This window comes from Microplitis demolitor, chromosome 2 (assembly GCF_026212275.2).
Source record: "Microplitis demolitor isolate Queensland-Clemson2020A chromosome 2, iyMicDemo2.1a, whole genome shotgun sequence".
In the NCBI taxonomy this organism is placed as follows: Eukaryota; Metazoa; Arthropoda; class Insecta; order Hymenoptera; family Braconidae; genus Microplitis; species Microplitis demolitor.
The window spans coordinates 1,375,971-1,397,054 of record NC_068546.1 but is presented as its reverse complement, the minus strand read 5'-3'; the positions used below and the strand labels follow the sequence as shown (position 1 = coordinate 1,397,054).

The window sequence follows — 21,084 nt, the reverse complement described above, 5'->3', positions numbered from 1 at the left end:
TAAATTTTTACTCTACGTACATTTTTATTTATTTTTAAATTTAAAAAATTTACAATTTTGAAGTTTCCTCAATTCTGAAGTTTGCCGCTTGATAATTTTTGAATTTTTTTAAAAATGACAGATCAAAAAAAAGTATTTGAAAAATTGCACTTATGGTTTTTTAAATTTTCTATATGTGTATTTTTTTTTTTTACAATTTATTTGTCGAAAAAAAATCAAAATCTTGTTGATTGTCAACTTCAGTATCATCGTGACGTTGGTGGTTTTACGAAAAATCCCTAGATCACAGAAACTCATGGGGACCCGAGAGTAAAAAGTTTCAAAAACATTGAGTACATTTTGTATACTAAAAATAACGAAGGTGTAGACGTAAATATTTAATTTATTAAAGAAATTAATTTATTTTAAATGTTCTGACTAAAATCTCCAGCTCTGACTACCAAACCACTATGGTAAGTAACAAATTAAAAGATTCCGCTAAAAAAGTCATTTGAAAAATAATTAAAAACAAAATGAAAGTGCCGGTTATAGGTTATATTAAAAAATCATATAAATTTTTAGTCATCAAATGACAGCTTACCTCCAAACCCTGCATCAGCAGCAACCATACCACCTCCCCCTGGGTTTCCAGCAGCAGCACCCGGGTTTGTAGCACCGATGCTACCCACAGCCTCATTTATTCCGCCATCACTTCATTCTACCTCAGGTCCACCAGGTATCATGCCTCCACAATTTACGATTCCGCCTCCAGGATTCGGTTTTCCAATGGGTGCGCCAGCGGCTCCTCATCATCACGCCGTCATAGGTACGTCATATAAATTTAAATTCAAATAATCAATTAAAATAATTAATTGTAAAATGATTTAACAGCAGCACCTTCACAAATAACCGCCAGTGCGATGGTTAATTCCCAGCCACCAGCAACACCAGCAGTTGATTCCGCGTTGCCAGCATCAGTTCCAGTTACAGAAGTTGCGGCAACAGTTCCAGCAGCTGCGGTGGCTAAAAAAAGCGACTGGTCTGAGCATAAAGCACCAGATGGTAGAACGTATTACTACAACGCGACTACAAAACAGTCACTGTGGGAAAAACCTGATGATTTAAAAACTCCCAATGAACTTTTACTGTCCCAGTGTCCTTGGAAAGAGTACAAATCTGAAAATGGTAAAGTTTATTACCACAATGTCATAACTAAGGAATCTAGATGGACGATACCAAGTGAATTGGAAGAGTTAAAAAACAAAATAGTCGCTGATGAAGTAAATGCAGCAGCTACCAAGTCATCAACACCATCAGCTATTGAAGGAGACGCGCCCTTGCCAACAACCAAATCAACTAGTCAGGATGTTGGTGGTGCTAATGGTAAATCAGCTATTGAACAAGCGATAGCAGCAACTTTAGCGGCAATAAACATTCCCACGCCTCCGAATACCACCGCGACGTCAACGAACTCGACAACTGCCACGACCTCGACGCCGGCAATCACTAAGCTGGTAGCCGCTGATGAAGACAGCAATAATTCTGCTAAAGGTTCAGCTAACGGAGCTGCCAGTGGTGCTGGCAGCCGCACCAGTACTCCAGAGCCCAAGCTGCAGTTCAAAGACAAAAAGGAGGCTATCGAGGCTTTCAAGGAACTTCTCAAAGAACGAGATGTTCCTTCCAACGCGACCTGGGAGCAAGCTGTCAAGATGATACAGAACGATCCCCGGTATCCGCAGATGAAGAAACTAAACGAGAGGAAACAAGCCTTCAATGCCTACAAGACCCAGAAGCTGAAGGAAGAGCGGGAACAGGAACGACTGAGGCTCAAAAAAGCCAAGGAAGATCTCGAACAATTTTTACTGGACCATGATAAGATGACCAGCTTTACTAAGTATTACAAATGCGAAGAAATGTTTGGTAATTTAGAAATTTGGCGCGCTGTCGGTGATGCAGATCGTCGTGATATTTACGAGGATGTTGTATTTAGTTTGGCCAAGCGCGAGAAGGAAGAAGCCAAGCAAATGAAGAAGAGAAATACCAAGAAGTTGGCGCAGGTACTGGACACTATGACCGATGTCACTTATCGCACTACTTGGCAAGAAGCCCAAGCTCTGCTGCTTCAGTACTCCCCGTTTGCTGAAGACGCTCATTTGCTGGAGATGGACAAAGAAGATGCGCTCCTAGTTTTTGATAATCATATAAGACAGCTGGAGAAAGACGAGGAAGAAGAAAAGGAACGTGAGAAAAAACGACGGAAACGTCAGGAACGTAAAAATCGCGATGGATTCATCAGTCTGCTCGATGAACTCCATGAGCAGGGTAAGCTGACGTCGATGTCACTTTGGGTCGAATTGTACCCGATGTTGTCTGCTGATCTTCGGTTCTCGACGATGCTCGGCCAGCCGGGCTCGACTCCTCTAGACTTGTTTAAATTTTATGTCGAGGATTTGAAGTCGCGGTTCCATGATGAAAAAAAAATAATACGTGAGATATTGAGGGACAAGGGCTTTGATGTCCAAGTCAATACGACGTTTGAAGAATTTGCTACGGTTGTTTGCGAAGACCGCAAGTCAGCGACTCTCGACGCGGGAAATGTCAAGCTGACTTATAATTTACTGCTGGAGAAAGCTGAGGCTCGAGAGAAGGAGAGAATAAAAGAAGAGACCAAAAAGTTCAAGAAATTGGAGGCTGCTTTTAAGAATCTGCTTAAAAGTTTACCGGTTGACTATCAGATGAACTGGGAGGATGATGTCAGACCCACGATTGAAGACTCCAGTGACTTTAAGGCCGTTGGAAGTGAGGCTGAGAGGCTGAGGATATTCAAGGAGTATCAGCATGAGCTGGAGGAGAGCTGCAGCCATCATCATATCAGGAGCAAGAAGAAGAAACCCAAGAAAGTTAAGAGGAAATCGAGGTCCAGGTCTCCTTATAGCGAGCAATCAGCTGTGGCCAATGACGATGTTGCTAGCGAACGCGGTAAGAAGAAGAGAATGAAGTCGCGATCGCTCAGTATACAGAGCAAGTCTGATGACAGCTCGGCGGAGTCAACTGGCGAGACCACCAGCGGCAGCAGAAGGTCCAAGAGACCCAGGAAAACTAAAAAGAAACGCGGCCGCAGTCACTCGAGGTCTCATTCCCGGATGCCGACTTCTTCTGCTGAAGAAGAATCGCCCCCGCAGAATGAACGCAAGAGAAAAGAAGACAAACGAGGCAGGTCGGGCTCCGTGGCTGTTCCTGGTCCTGAGTACAGGGAGAGCCCAGCCAATGGAGGACACAAAGAAGTTTCCCAGCATCAAGAATTGTCTGAAGATGAGTTGGAGAACAAACGCGCTCAGTTGCTAAGAGAATTACAAATGCAACAAGAAGATAATTGAATTTGTCTTTATAAATAATTTTCATGTCATATTAATTGATTTTCTTAAATTCACATTCATCTTTAATTATTAGTTGTCAATAAATATTATTATTAATTATTTATCTTTGTTTTATTTTAGATTTTAATTATTAATTATTACAAATTATAAATAAAAAGAGTAAATAATAAAAAAAAAATATTTACAAAAAATGCGCTTATTAATTTTTTTATTTTTTTCATGTGCATTTTTTGAAAATTTTATTTCATTAATTATTTACTCTATTAATTCACACTCATTAGAAGTTAGCCGGCGTCTAATAATTTTTGGATTTTTTTCAACAATAAATTGTTAAAAAAAAAAATAATTTTAAAAATTGCACTTATAGTTTTTTTTTATTTTCTACATGTGCATATTTTTAGTTTTTTTTTTTTTTAAATTGATTTGTAAAAAAATAAATCCAAAAATTATCACCTCTCAATTTATGATCCTGAAGTTAACAGGCAATAATTTTCGGACTTTTTTTCAACAAATTTTCAAAAAAATAAAAAAAATAAAAATATGCACATGTAGAAAATTAAAAAAACTATAAGTGCAATTTTTTCAAATATTTTTTTTTTTATATAATTTATCATTTTTATAAAATTTCAAAAACTACTAGATGTCGGCTAACTTCAGGAAATTTGAATTTATTTAAATTTTCATGACAATAATCCTTCAAAATTTAAATAAATTTTTAACAGACAATTGAGCTGCAGAGAAAAATATGAATTCAAGTATGACAGATGATACCGACATTTAATTTGAATTTTATTTTAAAACAATAAATTATAAAAATAAAATTATTTTAAAAAAACCGCCAATAGTTTTTTAAATTTTTTACGTGCATTTTTTCTTCAAATTGTGAAAAAACCCGAGACTGTCCACAAACTATGAAATAGAAAAATGATATCAGATAAAGTCATAGATAAAAAAAACTGATTCAAATCTCGTGGGTTAATTGAAACGTCAGCTAAAAAAAATCTAAAAATATTTCAAACAAAACTTGAAACTAAATATGTTTACTATGAACAAATTTATGCTATAAATATTAAATTGAAAGAAATAAATTTATGAACGGACGTAGATATCACACAATAAAAAATTAATTTGACAATTGAACCCATTGGAGTTTAAATTACTTGCCACGTTTCATCTTTCTCTTACGCTTAATTCTCGCTTCAGTCTCATATTATAAATGTGTACATATGAGTATATGTTTGACATAAATAAAATATATATAAAAAAGTATATAGTCTTAAGGCTGAATAGAAAAAGTAATTTATAAGCAACGTTTACTGAAAATCTAAGGACCGGTTGTACCGTTATAATTTTTTTTTTTTACTCATTTTAAATTCTGTTTATCTACTCAGGTTTTTATTTAAAAAAGTCTTCAAATGTGCGATGGCCTTCACATATAAAAATTCTCCATACACTTAAATATATATAACAACTACACAAGTGTTTAATTTACATATATCATATATGCAAATATTTAATTAATTTACCGGCAGTGCCGAAATATTTTCATTTCAATTTATTATCTAGAAAAATTATTAATTATCTAAGATGTTTAATATTAAATATACATTTAATTGTTTTGTTAACAAGTAAGTTTTATATTTATTTATTATTTTAGTTTTTTATATCGAGTTTAGTCGAAGAAGAATTTTAAAAATACAATCGTATGGTATCCGCCCACGCACTTGCGTTAAATTAAATTTTACTCATTTTTAATTTTTTAAAATTAATATTTAGTTAATTTATTAATTGTTTTATAAACTTTTAGATGCGGGACGAGATGTCTGAGTCATGTAAAAAATTTATCTATTGTGCAGGATATAAATTTGAAGGAAATACCGCTGGTTAATGAGCCAGTATTGAGTTATAAAAAAAATAGCAGAGAACGTGATGATTTAATTGAAGCATTGAAACATAAATCGATAGAATGTCAAGACATTCCTATTGTTATTGGTGATGAAGAAATACGCACTGATAATATTAAGTATCAAGTTATGGTACGTTGATATTTATCAGGTTTTTTAAATTTTATCTGTGAATGTTGCAGACAAATTTAAAATTATTAATAAATAGAGTAAATAATTAATAAAATAAAATTTGAAAAAAATGGGCATTTGAAAAATTTTAAAATTCATAAGTGCATTTTTTGTAAATATTTTGTTTTTAATTATTTACTCGCTTTATTTATAATTTAAAAGTTGCCTGATGCCTGCTACTTTCACAATCGTAAAATTTTCCTGGAAATTTAAAGAAAATTATTTGAAATTATTGACAAGTTTGATTAGACATCTATCACATATTTATATACTTTATTTTTATATAAATCTCAGAACATTGGTCTCATTACCTCTCAATATTTAAATTTTCAAACAAATAAAAAATTATTGGCGGTAAATTTAAATTTAAATAATTAATAAAATTAATTTTAATCCACAGCCGCATAATCACAGTAAAAAAATCGCAAAATACTATCACGCAAGTACTGATATAATAAAGAAGGCGATAGATAATTCAGTAAAAAGTCAGCGAACATGGGACGCAGTGCCTCTTGATAAACGAATCGATATCTGGATGCGAGCCGCTGATTTGATGGCAACGAAATACCGCCAGGAATTAAATTCAGCAACAATTTTAGGACAAAGTAAAACGGCGATACAGGCAGAGATAGACAGCGCTGCTGAACTAGTAGATTTTTTCCGATTCAACGCGTACTTTTTACAAGAATCTTTAAAATACCGCCCGATTTCGCCAAAGGAATCAATAAACTCGATGCGTCATCGTGGACACGACGGTTTCATTGCCGCGATATCGCCATTCAACTTCACAGCAATAGGCGGTAACTTGGCATACACTCCAGCTCTGATGGGAAACTCAGTCCTCTGGAAGCCATCGGACACTGCGATACTTTCTGGGTGGACTATTTTTAAAATTTGCCGTGAAGCCGGCGTACCTGCGGGAGTTGTCAATTTTATTCCAGCAGCTGGTCCAGATTTCGGTGACACGATAACTCAGTCGCCTTATCTGTCAGGTATCAATTTCACCGGGTCTCCAGCGACATTCAATCATCTCTGGTCCCAAGTAGGCGCCAACATTCAAACTTACATCAATTACCCGAAGCTTTCTGGCGAATGCGGGGGCAAGAATTACCACTTCATTCATCCATCAGCCAACACAGAGCACGTGGTCTTGTCAACAATAAGAAGCGCCTTCGAGTACAGCGGACAAAAATGTTCAGCATGCAGCAGAATGTACGTACCTGAGTCCCTCTGGCCGACAATAAGCGAGCGCTTGGTCTCCGTCACCGAAGAATTAAAACTGGGACCAGCCGACGACTTCACAGTATTCTCCAGTGCGGTAATTGACGCAGCGGCATTCAAACGAATCACTTCGTACATAAACTACGCCAAGACTTCGCCCAACACCCGGATCATCGCCGGCGGAACTTACGACGACTCTGTCGGTTACTTCGTACGACCCACCGTCATAGTGACCACCGACCCAATGGACAAATTGATGCAAGAAGAAATATTCGGTCCCGTTCTCACCATTTACGTTTACCAAGACCGGGATCTAGATTCCGCGATGAACCTCGTGGAAAAAACTACCCCCTATGCGCTCACCGGTTCCATTTTTACCCAAGACCGCGAGTGGGCTGTCGCGGCTCTCGAAAAATTCAAATACACAGCGGGTAATTTTTACGTAAATGACAAATCAACTGGAGCCGTAGTTGGACAGCAGCCTTTTGGTGGTCATCGAAAGTCAGGAACAAACGACAAATCCGGCGGACCAGTTTATGTTCACAGATGGTCATCACCCCAAACTATTAAAGAAACTTTCGTTACATTAAATAATTATAAGTATGAATACATGCATTAATAGTAATTAATTAATAAGTATGAAGTATATTTTTTTATTTTTTTTATTGGACACAATAAAAAATATCTAATTTACACGAACGAATTGTAATTAATACTTTTGTCATTATTAATCATAAAACTTATTGATAATAACAACTATTATTATTATAATTTATATACATAGAAGTAATGATGACATAATTGTATAAAAAAATTATAGCCATGGGTGCCAGGATGGATCCATGCGACAAAGATTGTCGTGGCTGCTCGCCGCAGCGACTAGGGTGCTGACTTTGTTACCGTCCCCGTTGTCTGCAAAGTTTGCGAGCGAGTTAAGTCTTGTCATGATCGCAGTGACCGCGCGGGTCACCATCGTTATCAGCAGCTCTCCTTTCATGTCTGCTGGCGCTTGAGCCGCGTTCTCAGCGTCTTCTTGCTTGCGGTTGTGGTCGGCGATGACTTCGTCGCGCAAAATTGCGCGGAGAATCGTGTGGACTTTGAAGGAAGGGTGCACTAGACACCGAGCTATTGCTATTGCTGATGCTGTCAGCGGTCCTGATACTCCTGTAATTTTAAATAATTTATTTGTGATTGGTAATTTGTTTATGAAGAAGCGACATTAATTTGTACCGGGTCATGATGTCCAGGAACATGACCCGGTATAAATTAATGACATCAAATAGAGAAGTTGCATGCATTTACTTACCAGTTGTTGTAATGAATTCCAAAATATTCGGAGTGAGTCTGAATGGTACCGGTCGCTGTGCGTCCAATTCACCGGACATGTCATCAACGTCAAATTTAAAATATGCGATATTAACAAGACCAGAATCCTGATGTATGTACATCATATCAGGATTCAATCTCGTCAGATGCAGGACGTACTCGGCGAAGCAGGCAAGCGCTAATTGCAAAGTAAACATTTTTCTGAAGGTCCAGTAGTCAGTCGCTACAGGGAAAGTCTTAACAGCCCAAGACTTCATCATCGTTCTGGGTACCATCGTTGACTGAATGTGTTTGAGAATATCTCTGAGCATTTGGTGACTCGCTTGTGTCCCTTTTGCCTGCATTACCGCCAACTTTTCATAGTAACGCGCTATTGGCGCATCGTGTTCCATTCCCCCGCTGGCATTTGCAGCTCCAGTTCCACTCATTTTAGCACAGCCGAGTTTGTAAATGTCCAGCAGAGATGTCGAGGCCGGGTTGTCTTCAACTAAACGCATTTGCGGCGAAACTGCAACGACACGTGGCACAGTGAAGTGCAGGAACCGTCTTGACGTTTCTTTCTGTTTAGCTAAATAGTAATTCAACATTCTGAGCAATTGGAGAACACGCTCCTCGCGTCTTGCGTCACCTAGACCCGCGTCATTGACAACCAGGTACGGATAAAGCCGCCCGTTGTGCCCGCGAATTCTCAGTCTTCTCGCGGCAGTGTTGTGTCTCTGCACAACTTCGACTCTCGGCATAAATCTCGCGATTCTCACGTAATAGTGCGAGGGTTTCGGTAACAAGAATTCACCTGGCAGCTCAACCTCAGCAGTTTTTAAACTAAAGTTACTCAGAAACCTGCACTTTTCTTCAATAAGAAATGACTTTGGTAACTGTCGCGTCTTACTTTCAAGTATTTTTATCCATTTCTTAAGTTTGTTTATCAAATTGTGCAGCAGCTTGGCACCCGGTACAGTAAAATCAAAGTCTGATGAAAACTGTTCCTTCATACGTTGGAAAACTGGGTCCTGTACCGTAGCCTGGGCGCGTCTGGCCAGAGATTCAGAGGCTGCGGATCCAAAAGTCTGAGGTGTCGTCTGCGAAGATGTTGAAGAAATATTTTCAATTCCTATACCAAATGTCGATACCAATTTCTTGACAAAATTAAGCGTATGCGGAGTGATAGTCGCTTCAGAAACAGCCCCCCGGTTTTCGTAAGCAATCGCGTGACATTTGGCTAAGCCTTGACGTAGCTGCCGCAGAACTTCTTCGTACCAAGTCTCTCTGAGCCAAACCATTTGATCGACAATTCCTTCTAAGCTTGACAAAATAGTTGGATGTATGTCCCGCTGCATGTGCATTATTTTTGAGCACCTCCACATTGGGGCAGTTGCTTTTATTGGCCCGGTTTCAGCGGCAGAGGCCGGTGTCGCTTGACTTGGATTGATATTAGCAGAAGAACTTGATTGTTGCTGCTGTAACTCAGCGCTTTTGTACCGCTCGCGCTGCTCGATCTTCAGAGTCAAGTAGAGGGTTCTGATAGAAAAGTAAACAGCTTGAGGAAACATCCGTCCAACTTGGGAGAGCAAATTCAGTATGACGTTGCCCTCGTGTCTTATCAAACACATCAGCAATTGCGGTATCCAAGGCAACCATTGAATAGGCGGCACTCCGACGGCATATTTGTCAACGGCTTCCATCAGCGAGTTCTTGTCGTCATCGTACGTTAAGAGCCAAAGGACTTTAGCCAAATACTTCCGGGACTTTGATTCATTTTGGTGACGACAGGCGTGCAGGAAGCAGGTGATCGCTGATACGCCGATCGCGATCTGTTGGCGCGAATCTCTGGTGAATATCTGCTCGAGGTAGTCACCCCATAGTGCCCAGGCTTTTACGAGAGTGTCGTGTAGCTGTACAGCAGCAGAGAAAGCTTTGTTGGCGTCGTCCGATCGCCCGATTTGAGATAGCAGCATTCCCTTGAGTGCGTAGAACTCAGCGGTCATTTCTTTGGTAAAGTATTTAAGATTTGTTGACTCAATAACTTCCAAACCTTCTTGGAGTTCATTGTTCCCGCTCACTGCTGCCATCTGCAGATAACATTTTACTTGCTGACGTATTTTTTGAAAACAGTCCACGATTGGTACACTTGGTATCGTGTAAATACGCGACAAAGAATCTAGACACACGCCAGTGAGGTTGTGCTTGCGCGCTATTTTACCAAAATGAATTATCGCCTGCGCAGATGCGTGAACGCCCAGCATTGAGTGATTATTTGTGGTGGTGGTAGGCGTTGCGGCAGTCGTAGACTGGGCATTGGCTGGGTCTTGTTGCTGCTGCTGCTGCGAATCGTAGTGGCTAGAGATAAATGTGTAGTGATGCTGCCTCCAGGTGAATATATCTGACCAATGGCTCAAGTCGTCAGCGATAACTGGCAACCGGTTGCGCCAAGTCTTGACGATGGCTTTCATATCATGCAGAGACGAAGCCGTTGATCGTCCATGTAGCAGACCCTGATGAATCTGCATCGCTTCCTGAAGCTCCATTATTTGCTGAGCGGCTTGAAGAAGCGGTAAATGAATGTGACTGACAATAGCCGGCAGACGTCGCCACTCTCGCATGCACAAACTCGACGCCAGTTCGACGTAACGTTCTACTGTATTCAAATGTTGGTCTTCATTGTGACAAATCGCTAGGAATCCACGGTAGAGATTTACCCGCCAGGCCATTTCTTTAGGACAATTGTGTTCCACTTGCGCCAATGCTTCTTTCATCATCGTCCAATTTGGAATTCGCCATGAGCTTTCTAATATAAGGAATGGATTTTTTTCAGTCTTTTTACTACCATAGTCCAGCAACAAATCCCACTGGTTCAGTTCTTTCGCGCAGCGAATCCAGTGCTGTTCCCACAGCAAAGTTTCCCGCTGTATTTTAAACGGCGCGGGATTCCCAATGTAGTCTTGTTTGAATTTGGTCATCGCTGCATCGTAAGCCACCTGCGCTTGTTCGAAAAATCCTTGCTGCTCTAATGAAGTCGCTTGGATTGTTTCCTTGTAGTGCGCATGCTTTTGCCATAGTCCGCACCACATGTCTTCTTCGCACAGCAGCGAGTACATGTCAGCCAGAGAATCGAGTATCTGGGCATGAGGATTGTTCGCCGCTGTGACAGCATCAGCTGGTTCAAAGTCATAGCAATCAAACGCGGATTGCGTCGGTATTAATTCACGTTTGTCACTAAATAAACTCGAGCTATTGGCATTGACGGTGGAATTTGAATTAGCATTGACACTAGAAGTGTCATTCGTACCATTAAGATCTCCATTTTCAAAAGCCATTTTTTCTAGCGTAAGAGTCATGCGGTGCCACAAATTATGAGAACGTCCAAGATATTTAATTAGCGGCGGCCGGATCGGAACTGGAGGGTCACAGTGTGAAATTGCTTCGACAAAAGTCGCTATTGCTGATGGATGACAGTCTTTTTGAATAACATGCGCACCCGAGCAAACAAACGGAACTATTTCTGCAGTCAGCGCCGAGTGCTGGGTCTCGTCCAAAATAGACCAGAGTCTAGGGAATATATCCAGCCACACTCGCTCGGCTAGACTGGTGTCCATGTGACAAAGTTGAGCAGCCGCCAGTAAAAACTGTTCAGTCTTAACTTTCCTAGCGTTTTGTAAAAACTCATCTTGTTTGTTTATCAACTGGTTTATTGTCTCCGTCGGCTCCACCACAGGCTTCTTGTCTATTTCCATGCTAATATCCGCGCTGATGGTCCCCAGGTCCATGTCAAGTAGATCGTCCTTCACAATAGATACCAGGGAGTCCAGATTACCAGCAAAGTCATCAACGATATCGTCATCCAGACCCGGTTCTTTTTTGATCCTCGTGAAAAATAAGTCTGCTTCATCAGGTATTAAGGAAGTCGATGCGGGCTTTGATGTGTTTGTATTTGTACTAAGTGACGGTAGTAAATTGTCTTGGTTAGCGAGTTTCATTGGCGTTGACGCGCTGGCGGTCACGATCACAAGTTCAATGCACTGTTTGATCCAGTAATGTGGCCCCATTGCGTCCCAACTCTGGCTGCAGATAATGTAGAGTAGTCTATCATACAGCCTACGTCGCATCGAGCTGTCGAAAACTTCAAAAAATTTAGCGCGAATGCTCGGTTGCGTGCAGCGCAACCCGCTCAGAAAAGCCGGCTCTAATTTTGACGTCAAGTCAGTTGTCCTCAAAATTTCATCACGGTACACATAATTAACGAGCTCTAAAAATTGTCCATTGAGTTCTTGATCATCAGGGAACTTTTTCTCAACGCACTGCATCATTTTAACCAACAGCATCGACTTTTCTTTCAAACTAGGCGCCTGATTGACGGCAATTGGGTTTTTGTTCTTCATCCATTCCTCTAGCATTCGCGTTATGGCTTTCATTATTTTGATATCATGGGTTTTTTCAATCAATATTATCAATATTGATGAAATAAATGACTTTCGCATATCGGGGCTCATCACCGCGACACGATTTTTGACTAAATCCAAGCTAAGTATCAGCAATTCGCTGTTTACTGGATTTGAATCAGTGATTGTGTTTGAAGTGGCCGCGTCTGCTGTCACGGTGCCGCTTAATTGCAGATGATCTTTGGTCATGCGATGAAGAACGCGTCCGAATTGGGAAATGAATCGGTCAATGTAACTCGAATTGTTGATACAAGCAGCTTTTAATATCATCAGGGTACCGAATAATGACGTCGAAGCGTTTCCAGCAGCAGCGCCAGTGGTGTTGGACAACAAACCGGTATTTTTTTCATAAGCTGTCAACCCTTCGGTGATAAAGTTAGCAACTGCTGTGTAGAGAGTATTCAGCTCGTCGTATTTTGACGCTGGTGGTGCTACTCCAGAAGGAACGGTCGACTCTGTCGGAAATATTGACATCAATCTGGACATGAGCGCGTGCATTAGTCGGATTACTTTGGTATTGTTGGAAGTCAAACAGGCGCTGAGACCTCGCTGGAGTAATTTGAAGTTAGCTAAGATCTGTTCCCGTTTCATTACTCCTAGCAAAAACGTCAGTAATTCTAAAGCCGTACAAATGTTGCCGTAATTTGGCTGGGCGCTGTCGATACTCGCGAAAACTTTGTCCAGCCAATTTAATTTTAAATCAGGCGGCGGTTGCTGCTGTTGCTGGGTCGAACTGGGCCAGACATCAGGTTTCAATGCCATTTTAAGTAAATTAACACAGCGGCGTGACAACAACTCTCCTGGATTACCTGAGGATTGAATGGCAGCAGCAGTGGCTGCTGGTGTTGCTGTCGAAGTAGCGGCTCCAGAGGCATTAGCAGCTCCTGCAGCTGTTGCTATGCTCGTGGTTCCGTCGTTCACTTGACAGGCGAGACGCAGCAGGAAATTCAAAATAGAGTCCGCGTGTCCGCGTTCGATTGGTTTAGTTGCACTCGGTTCACCAGGAAATCTATTGACCGGATTGGCCATTAGTTCATTCAATGTTAGATTAGGATCACTCGTGTCCATCATCTGACCGGCTGCTTCATCTTTGATGCGATGCAGCTCCCATTTGATGATAACTTCAGCCAACTCAACTGCAAGTCGCCTGTTATCTAGAGTCGCGTTGGGACTGAAACCCAAACGCTGGATTGAATTGACCATATGCTGGACCAGGTGATGTCTTACAGGATAGTAAACTTTGTAGTGACGAACCACCAGCTGGAGAATATGAATCAGTTGCTGCATAGAATGACCTTCCTCGACAATTATCTTCTTGGTCCAGTGTGTCAGCATGGTGTTGCCGTCTTCCATCCGGACTGGCATCGCTGGTGTTAAAATTTCCAGCGCCTGTCGTACGACATTTCGTGCCTCGACTGCATGGGCTTTCAAAAGACTATGGAACACTTGCAGTACAATGCGTTTGTGAATCGCAAACTTGGCGATTATGTGGGAGAGCAATAGATGCCCGTGGTATCGAGTCGCTGGGTCGACGCAGTTCTTGCCCAGCAAACAAGGCCACGCGAAAGTCATCAACCGACGTAATTTATTGCCCTGGCGTTTATTGGTGACATCGTGAATATGTTGGGACGCCTGCTCGACCAGCAGACACGAGAACTGCAGCAGTGAAATGCGCAGACAATCTGCTGAAGCAAAAGGATTATCTGGATCAATCACCCGGGAAATAAATACACTGACTACATTCTCTGGGTTGTCTTGATAAGGCATCGGAGCACCGCCTACCAGTTTTACACCTTCGCCGCGTTCAAAACTAACAGCAAATGCTGGAATTATTATCAGCTGAAGTATTTTGGCTCTCAATTCTTCTGATAGTGTCGGGGCTGAAGCAGGAACAGTCGCCGACGCTGATGTCGATCCTTGAGGACAAGAATGTTCGACGAATCGGAAAAATGCGCTGCGTTTCCACTCAACTTGATACTCCCGCGCTACGGTATTTTCAAGAAAATCTCTTAGGAATTGGAAATCTGGTATAAAACGGTCGCAAGTCGCGCGTAGAAGTTGAAACAGAAGATCGATGTCCGTTGGATGATGACTGAAATAATGAAGCAGTATTTTAACAACAAGCTTTGGCTCCTTCCAGCGACTGAAGTCAACATTTTCGACGCGTTTATGCAGCTCCAGATACCCGTCCTGGTACCAAAGCTGTTTCAAAGCCGCAACAATTTGTCCCTGAGTTGACAGCCATTGCTCGTCGAATTTAATGAGCACGGAGATAATTCTTATCGCCTGATGTTGGAGTTCGTATTTATCTGAAGTAGTCAAGTTGCCACTGGTCGATGAAGTTGCCAGTGAAGTTGACAGCGAAGAGTTTGACACAGTAGCTGCCAGTAACATCGTGATCAATCTCCCAGTACAGTTCATATTCGTAAACAAAACGTCTCTGAATGGTTTCCCGTCTGTCGGCTGCTTGATCAAGTACTCAAGGTACCGGCTCCACTGTTGCTCCTTGATGTTGTTGTCATGTAGGAAGAGGGTGAGCGTTTCCGTGGGGTACCGCAGCAGGAATTTCATCAACGGGCGCCTAAATGGACTGGAAGCTTCAATCAGCAGTGACTTTTCCGTCTGCAAAACTAGTCTACAGAGCACGTCAATGAATTTAGGTGTCGCTGCTGGTATCAAGTGGAATATTCCGATGATAAGTGATATTTTTTCCTTGCAGTCATCGTCAAATTTAATATTACTCGCGGTTGTTTTGTGCTGCTGATTCGCTTGGCTCGTTTGGATCAAATTCTCCAGTAGTTTCTTCAAATGGAGAAGTAGCTGCTCGCAGAGAGTGATACTGAAGGTACTGGGGAACAACTGAGTTAGGTATGACAAACGTTTCACGCAGTTAAGACTCAAGTTACGATGATCTCCGAGTGTCAGTAGCATGGGGCGCATTGTCGTGTGAACAGTTTCCATGTCTATTTGGAAGCCTCCGATAAATTTCTGCATGCACTCGAAGGTCGCTTGCTGTAACTCAGGGTTCGGACGCTCGAATGTCCGGTACAGGGTAGAAAATATTTTGTCACGAAGGCCTACGATATAGTGACAGGCTGCCAGTGCACGTAGAGCTGATTTGCGCAGCGGTATCAAGTTACTTACTGATTTGTAACAGGGTAATTTGTGTAAAAACGCGTCTTCATTATCACAGAGTCCAAGAAGTTCTTGGAAAAATACCTTGTGTTCATGAATCTGGAGGTCGATCGTAAACAAACGAGGAGTCAGAGTTGTACAGAATGTATTGCCGTCCATCAAACCGATCTGCGCATTAGCAGGCTGATGACGCAACAAATGTTTCTTTGGCGGAATCATGTCAGCGAGAACGTCTTTGTGAGGTTCCATGACCTGGGTAACACTTTTGTTTTGAATTTCCGCCAGTAATCTGAGGGAAGACATTGCCTGTTCGCGTACCAGCGTATGGGGAGACGTCACTTGACGCACTAACTCATGTGTCACGTCGTAAATACTTTTGTTCTGAACTTCCAGTAGCTCTGGCGTTGAATTGATTATGTCAGGATGAACGTAAACCCGCAGCATTTGTTCCAAATTTTCTTTGGCCATATCAATGGCACCGTTGGAAACTTTGCCAGTCAGATCCATCATTACGTACATGAGCGCTTTTAAAAACTGAAACAGATGCTGGAGGACCCACTTGGTTGCCATGCGTTCGAACAGAAATTTAATAGCAATACAGCCGCCTAATTTTGCGTACCAAGCGCGTTCGTAACAAAGCGCGCACATTTTTTCAGCCAGATACTCCATCATCGGTAGCTGACATGCGCGTTCTTTGCTACCGAGAATCTGGGTCGCGGTCTCCAAGATCAGAATCAGTGCCAGCTGTCCCGGTTTGCATAATTCCTTTTCTTCATGGCCCATTATCGTCGCCAGCGCGTCCATCAGCACCAGCGGATCTTGACAACGATTTGTGTAACCGGAACTGCCGTTTATCAATCTGTCACCGGGCGCTAAACAGTAGGGACCAGCTTGCTGGGCTATCGCGATGATCGTGTAGTGTCTAACCAACGAAACCATGGTGGCTATGACAGATTGCTTGAGTTCTTTAATAGCCGCAGCAACGAACAAACCGGTCAGTGCTGTCTGCAGCACATTTCTGGCAACGACATTGTCATATTTGTAATTGAGTTCCTGTGACTGTGACTGCTGTTGTTGTTGAAGTGACGGCAAATTATTTTCCTTGAAGCTGGTTGATGTAAACAGTTTGTGAAGGGTTTGACGGGTGGTTTCATCAGTAACGTCAGTATTGTCTGGATTTATTTCAGTGTTTAATTGCAGTACGCTGGCTAAGTAGCAGTTAATGACTTGCCAGCACTGTTTTCGGTAAAAAGAGTCAGTGGTATTTGATTTTAATGCAGTGAATGCTGTCTCAATGATCATTTCAATTGGCAATTTAACGGGAGTCGTCGCAGAATCGGGGAAGTAAATGACAACTGCTGGTGATTCGTTGCCATTAAGGCCGTTGTCACGGTCATTATAATCAAGACGCTGGGGTTCGATCATCATTTTACGATTTCCACCACCGAATTTACCCAATACACGGAACGCGACATGGGCGACCTGGTCATTGGGGTTACGCAGAGTGCGCCAGAGCGCTTGCATCAAATCAGCGCGTACTGGCTGAATGTGTTCGTAAAGAAAATCGGGCTGCAAGTTATCAACACACAGTTCTAGGGTGCGTAGACCTTGACTGACTAAATTGTGACTGCCATTGAGCGCGGAGACCAAGGGATCCATCAGCATCGGCAAGTAAGGCAACAAAGAACTCAAACGCACTGGCACAGTGAGACACAATTCGACAAATAGATCTTTCATGTGCTGCTTATGCAGGCCTGATTGCAAACGATTGAGTCCCTCGAGTAAGTTTGGAAGCAGAGGTAAAAATTCTTGGTACAGAAGATCATGGGAGCCACCACCGATAGAACGAAACAACGCGCGCAGTAGCAAGAAATAATTGTATGGCTCTTTAGCAGACATCGCTAATTCCATTGAACGCGTTACGATTTGATGCAAATGCGGGCGCAGCATGTGTTCATTTTCGGCGGGAAATAATGAGACACTACCAAAAACTAGTTTAAATAAACGTAAGTATAAATTGCTGCGTTCGAGATTTGATCCCATGTCGTCCATCCGCTCCAGCAGGTACTCGACCAAAACGGTAGCAAAGATCGGTGAGGTAGTGGGATTTGCCAGGAAAGAGTTTCCAACAATTTGCAAGGCTCCATTGCGAAATATTCTCTCTACCATATAGTCAATTGTCGTAGAAAATATCTCTTGGAATGTCTGGGGATTCATCATTGAAAACACACCGCTAAAGTGTTCCAACACTTCTTTTTCTTCTTTAGTCCTCACTGTCTGTGGAGGTGGGGGTTGCGCTTGCCCAGCTCTCATATGATAATGATGCTGCTGAGTTGATAACGTCGGATTCGCCATCAACGGTCCAATGGTGTAAATATCCAGCGCCTGAAGTGCCCACTTGACGAGACGAATAAACACCAACGTCTCGCGTGGATGAAACTGTTTCGATTGAATCACATCACCCGAACTGTTCGTTGACTTGCAATTAGCGCAGCCCCATGTTATTGTCTTGACACCGCAAACCAAAGTCTTGATTAAACTGCGGTAATCAGAAACGTTGCAGTTAACAAGCGACGATGATTGATTTTGCGGAGTTAGAAATTTTGATTTGTTAGCTTCTTTATCATCAGTCTCTTGTAGAATCGGGGGTTTGCTGTCTTCTGTTTTAATATCAATCGTCGCTCCAGTTCCAGTTCCAGTTGCAGCTGCAGTTCCAGCACCAGATCCAGCTGCCGCAGCTATAGCTTTCGCGTTATTCGCTTTGTTCAACAAAATCGGCAGCTGTAATTTAGTTATGGTTTTAAATTTAAGAACAAACACCTCCAGCATTCGCATCAGCAACTCGCGGCCTTGATTACTGTTATCACTGTCACTGCGCGTGCGAATGCACTCGACCAAATTCAATAATAATTTACAGGACATTGTCTGTATTGTCGTGGGCAAACTTTGGTCGTGAACATTTTTACTGAACAAATGAACCGCGCGCGCTAGATCCGGCAGCTGCAGAAGTTGACGGACATGATGGACCAAGTCCGCGAGAGTCGAATAAGCTAGAGGGCGGAGAGACTCGTAAGTGGTCCAGCCGTTGCCTAGCAGGACTTGCTCATCAAACAGACGTTCCATGTAAGGCACAAATTTAATTCGCAAATCTGTAGCTAATATATGACGCGCTGCTATCAGTAACTCGCGTCTCAGATGCGTCACTTCTATGGGACAGAGTGTTAGCAGTCCCAGCATCCCTTTAACCATCATGGTGCTGTGTGACGAGACAACGTCTTGATAAATCCTTATTATGTAGGCGAGAAAACTTATCGTTTTTATCTGCGCTCCCATGAAGTCAACGAAGACTTCTTTGTTGAACCCCGGGGCATTGCGGTGCTGGAGACTCGGCTGGAGAGTTATCGTTGTCATTATCAGAGGTATAAAGTCAGCTACATCTTGATGGACGTTCTGTTTGTAGATTTGGTACATCAGTACGACGATTATTGGAAGCTCTTGCAATACTTTTAGCGACAATACTGCTCTGGGAATTAGATTGTAAGTTATAAGATTGCCATCACTGGCCTTCTTTTCACTTTGTATTGGCGTGATTGTAAAAGTTTCGCGTAGCAGGACTTCGATGTTTAGTTCAGACAGATCTTTAACGCGGATTGGAGGCCTGGGCTCGAATATTTTGTTCAAATTTTTAGGCAGCTCGCTGTAAATTGACTTAACAAACTGGAGAAAGTGCTGGATCTCGGGGTTAAATGTCGGGCGATACTGCTTGTGGAGCTCGATAATAATTCTTAAGCACACGAGAATATTTTCCTCGTTCTCAGTCTCCAGTAGCTTGAGCATCAGACTCAGGATTGGCTTCACGTAAGGGCGCAAGTGCTCATTGGTGGGCAGGCGATGGATCATTTCAAGTATCAGCTTGCGCACTTGCTGGATATTGTACTCAGAAATGAAATGCGGCTCGCCGTCCTGTAAAATTTTTATAAATATCTTCATCATGTGGTCCAGGAACGCTGGGTACTGAGACGAACACATGATAACTTCGAAGTTCTCTGATAGCTCTTGCGCGGCTTTCAATTTCAACTCATCCTTGGAGTTGGGATCTGCCAACATGGTCACGTATGACCTGTATGTGTTCATCTGGGTCACCGGGTCCGGTGGCGGAGGCTGTGGTGGCGGCATTTTTTATTCTATTTTTAACTTTTGTCTTTACTGATTATTTTAATTGATAGAGGGCGGTCTGTTGTTAAAGATCCTTTTCAAATGATTTTATTTATAAGCAATGATGGTTCCTAATCTGGTACATGCCTAGTTGAAAACAAGTTACATAAAATTAGTAATGATTGAAGTAATGACACCAAGATTGTGCTCAAACTATTGAGTTTATGTAAAAAATCATTGAATACTTTTATAAAGAGAATTTAATTTCCTACAAAATTTAACTCATATATTTTTCTCGAATCTGTCATAATTTAAACACAATTTTTATTTAAAGATATCAAAACTCATGGCATCAATTTGTCTAGTTTTTGAAATTTTTTAAATAAAATTATGAATAAAAAAAATTATTTAAATTTTATAGCAAATTTAATTTTCTAAAAAAAATTTTGATAAATTATGACGTAACAATCAAATTACGCGCAATTTGAATCAAAAGTCAGAGTTTTCTCGAATTAGAAATTTATTCCCTGATCTTTAAATTCAAATTCAGTTTGAACTGTCAAAGATACAAAAAAATGATCTCCTACATTTTTGTCAGAAATTAAATTCTCTACAAGAAGTTTCTTGTAAATTATACCGCAAATTCAAAATCCCAAGATATTAAAATTTTAAAATCAACTGAAATAAATTTCGAAAATTGAAATCTTTCGCTCCAAAAAATAATAAATAAATTTTCAAATTTTTTAAAAATAAAACGTCATCGTTAATTATTTTAATTACATTATTGACAGAACTTCAATTTTGAATAATAATAATATTTTGAAAATTGGTACTTACATTTAAAATATTGATTGATTTTATTGGTCACATTTACAAATAATTTATTAACTAAGTAATTATAAACTGAAATAAATAATAAATATAATTAATAATAAGTAATTAATAAACATTTACTAAACTAAATAAATTTACCGCTCTATTCTGCGAGGTTAGATCCCAGAAACTTGCCGCTGACATGAATTCGTATTTTCATTAGATCATAATATTTAAATTATATTTATAATGAATTAATTATTTATTATTAAATATGTGATTATTTATATAATAATAAGTGTTTAATTATAAGCATCATATAATTTACTGTATTTTTGTATTTATTTACAAACAAAATCGTACTGCTTATAAATTAATATGACTTAAGACTTTATTTTTCCAAATTTCTATCAAAATTGTTTGTTAAAGTGACTGTAGAGGACACTCGGGTGTTTTTTGACACTTAAATTTTGGCGGTAAATTCAAATACTTTTTTTTTTTTAATCCAGAGCTTACTCTAAAATTTTCACGTTTTAATTTTACGAAATTTTTAATTCAAATTCTGAC

The 21,084-nt window shown here is 40.8% G+C and overlaps 3 protein-coding genes across 4 annotated transcripts; 2 read left to right on the top strand and 1 right to left on the bottom strand.

Annotated features, from left to right (window-relative positions):
• The first annotated feature begins 282 nt into the window (after window positions 1-282).
• LOC103578613 (pre-mRNA-processing factor 40 homolog A) lies at window positions 283-3,457 on the top strand. 2 transcript variants are annotated; one of them, XM_053742997.1, is made up of 3 exons: window positions 283-452; window positions 562-805; window positions 874-3,457. In XM_053742997.1, exons 1-3 carry the CDS (start codon window positions 450-452, stop codon window positions 3,354-3,356), a joined length of 2,730 nt encoding a protein of 909 aa, XP_053598972.1. In that variant the 5' UTR covers window positions 283-449; the 3' UTR covers window positions 3,357-3,457. The 2 variants fall into 2 exon arrangements, with proteins under 2 accessions (XP_053598972.1, XP_008557971.1); XM_008559749.3 differs by having other exon boundaries at window positions 284-452; window positions 871-3,457.
• An 877-nt stretch (window positions 3,458-4,334) lies between these two features.
• LOC103578630 (delta-1-pyrroline-5-carboxylate dehydrogenase, mitochondrial) lies at window positions 4,335-7,351 on the top strand. Its single transcript, XM_008559770.3, has 3 exons — window positions 4,335-4,984; window positions 5,164-5,392; window positions 5,832-7,351. Exons 1-3 carry the CDS (start codon window positions 4,944-4,946, stop codon window positions 7,269-7,271), a joined length of 1,710 nt encoding a protein of 569 aa, XP_008557992.2. The 5' UTR covers window positions 4,335-4,943; the 3' UTR covers window positions 7,272-7,351.
• Window positions 7,352-7,448: 97 nt separating this feature from the next.
• Window positions 7,449-20,919, bottom strand: LOC103578614 (transformation/transcription domain-associated protein). Its single transcript, XM_008559750.2, has 4 exons — window positions 20,677-20,919; window positions 20,542-20,607; window positions 7,959-19,851; window positions 7,449-7,816 (listed from the first exon to the last, which is right to left on the bottom strand). The coding sequence occupies exons 3-4, from the start codon at window positions 19,723-19,725 to the stop codon at window positions 7,467-7,469; spliced, it is 12,117 nt and encodes a 4,038-aa protein (XP_008557972.1). The 5' UTR covers window positions 19,726-19,851; window positions 20,542-20,607; window positions 20,677-20,919; the 3' UTR covers window positions 7,449-7,466.
• Window positions 20,920-21,084: the final 165 nt, after the last annotated feature.